The 2,039-nt window shown below is 33.6% G+C and overlaps 1 protein-coding gene across 1 annotated transcript; it reads left to right on the top strand.

The window, feature by feature from the left end:
- Nucleotides 1-1,033: 1,033 nt before the first annotated feature.
- On the top strand, nucleotides 1,034-1,682 carry LOC107480321 (uncharacterized). Its single transcript, XM_016100450.3, has one exon. It carries the CDS (start codon nucleotides 1,171-1,173, stop codon nucleotides 1,615-1,617), a length of 447 nt encoding a protein of 148 aa, XP_015955936.1. The 5' UTR covers nucleotides 1,034-1,170; the 3' UTR covers nucleotides 1,618-1,682.
- The last annotated feature ends 357 nt before the right edge of the window (nucleotides 1,683-2,039 follow it).

Raw genomic sequence — 2,039 nt, forward strand, 5'->3', positions numbered from 1 at the left:
TTTTAATTCCAAAAAAAAAAAAACAAAGGAAGCAGCAGCTCGCACACGAACACTTGTGTGTGAGACTGGGAAAATACAGAAAAGAAAATAGGTGAGCTATTGAGAGAAATTAAATATTAATTTCAAATAAGAAAAAAAATTATTATTATTGTGGTTATTCATTCCCCACTTAGTGAAATAGTTTCTTTTATAATATTTGATTAATTAGCATGAATTAAGAAGAACCATTTAGCATCCTAAACAACTAGCTACAACAAAACTTGATGTCCAGTTGGGTCAGTAGTGGACTTAATAATTTAAAAAATATTATAGAGACAACAGATCAAATTTGGAATGGAGAATGCAGTGTTGTGGTACGAATAAATAATGAGGCTTTCCCTATCAGTGTGTGCTCCTATTTCTTCAGAAGGCAACAAACTTAATCATACGTGGCTGATTTCTTCCATGACTTGGGTCAACTTACTATACCATGTCAACTTTATGTTCAATTCCTTAGGGGAATCAAGAAAAACAAAAATAAACAAAGTGTAAAGTCCCGAACCTATAATTGGTGCATTCACATGAAAAAGCCTAAAAGCAAGATTTGCACCTCAGTGAACCGTTAGATTGGATTCCATTTAGTCAAAGATAAGAAACGATGTCAATCCAACGGTCACCAATCCGTGTTTTAAGTAACATGGCCCAATAATAAAAAAATGGATCCTCTTTTTTTTTTTTTCAATTAAAGGCGTAAGAATAATTTTTAATTATTTAATATTTTTTTAATTTTATTTATACAATATACATTGAGAAATCACACCAAACACTCAAATAAAAAAAATTAAAAAGATTTAATTCCTCAATAACAAAAGAAGAAACACGTACGGAATATACCAGTGAAATGATATAATATATATGGACCCACGAGGCACCACCATAATTTAAAGTAAATAGGAAAATATTATTATAAATAAGAAAATTCAAGCCATGTTCATAGAAGTAACCTCGCAGTTTCTGACTTTCTTCTTTCTTCACATCGAACGAACTCACACAACACGTACCTCAAAACGCGCTCTACGCTAAAACATCATCATCATCACTATCATTTAGGTGTGTCTTAACTTCCAATAATTCCATTGTTGCCATTTTCATTTTGAAACAAAGAAAAAGAAAAGCCATAGATAGGCTACAATGGCCGCAGAAACACCTCCTTCTTCGTCGTCATCATCTTCTTCTTCTGTATGTAAACACAATAACAATAATAACAAGGTTCAGCATGGCTTGATTAGTGAGTCGGAAATGGAAGCGGCGAAGCAGCTAATGCAACTGAGCGACGAAGAAAAGAGCAACAACAACAATGCGAATAATATAAGGAAGAGCGAGATGAGGAAAAAGAAGAGAAGAAGGTTGTTGGTAGAAGAAGGAGAAGAAGAAGAAGAAGAAGAGGTTGATCAAAGTCGAAAGAATGATATTATAATGGCTAAGATACAAGAGATTTTCGGGAAGGAGATTATTGTTCCAGCTGCAGAAGCAAAGAAGCAGAGAAGAAGATATCGTTCTCTTGCGAATATATATATGGCCACAGCCCCCCATTGTAACTTTCAGCAAACCATGAATGTTAAGAAGAGCCCTAATTAGGCCATACAATATGTGTTTTTTTCTTATTGCTAACACTTTTCTATTCTATCTTCTGTCTTCACCTACATACTCACTACTGCAATCAATCTCATCATTTTCAGAACCCTAAAAATTAAAATAGGATTCATCATATGCATGATTTTTCGCGGAGGCAGCTGTGCATAACTAATTAACTAATTCAATCATCATCGATAGGACAATTATTATCTTTTCTTTTTCTACATACAATTCCGCAAACCAGCAAATTCGAGAAGCAGATAATAATTTGAAAGCGATGCAGGAATGACGTATATTAAGTTTCCAAGTTATGTATTAATCCATAGCGTAAGGAAGAAGAAGAAGAATGTCAATAAACTGCATCATCAACTATAATTATTATTCATTATCCACAGCAAATGCATGTTGACCAGTGAGGCAGTGAC

This window comes from Arachis duranensis, chromosome 3 (genome assembly GCF_000817695.3).
Source record: "Arachis duranensis cultivar V14167 chromosome 3, aradu.V14167.gnm2.J7QH, whole genome shotgun sequence".
Classification (NCBI taxonomy): Eukaryota; Viridiplantae; Streptophyta; class Magnoliopsida; order Fabales; family Fabaceae; genus Arachis; species Arachis duranensis.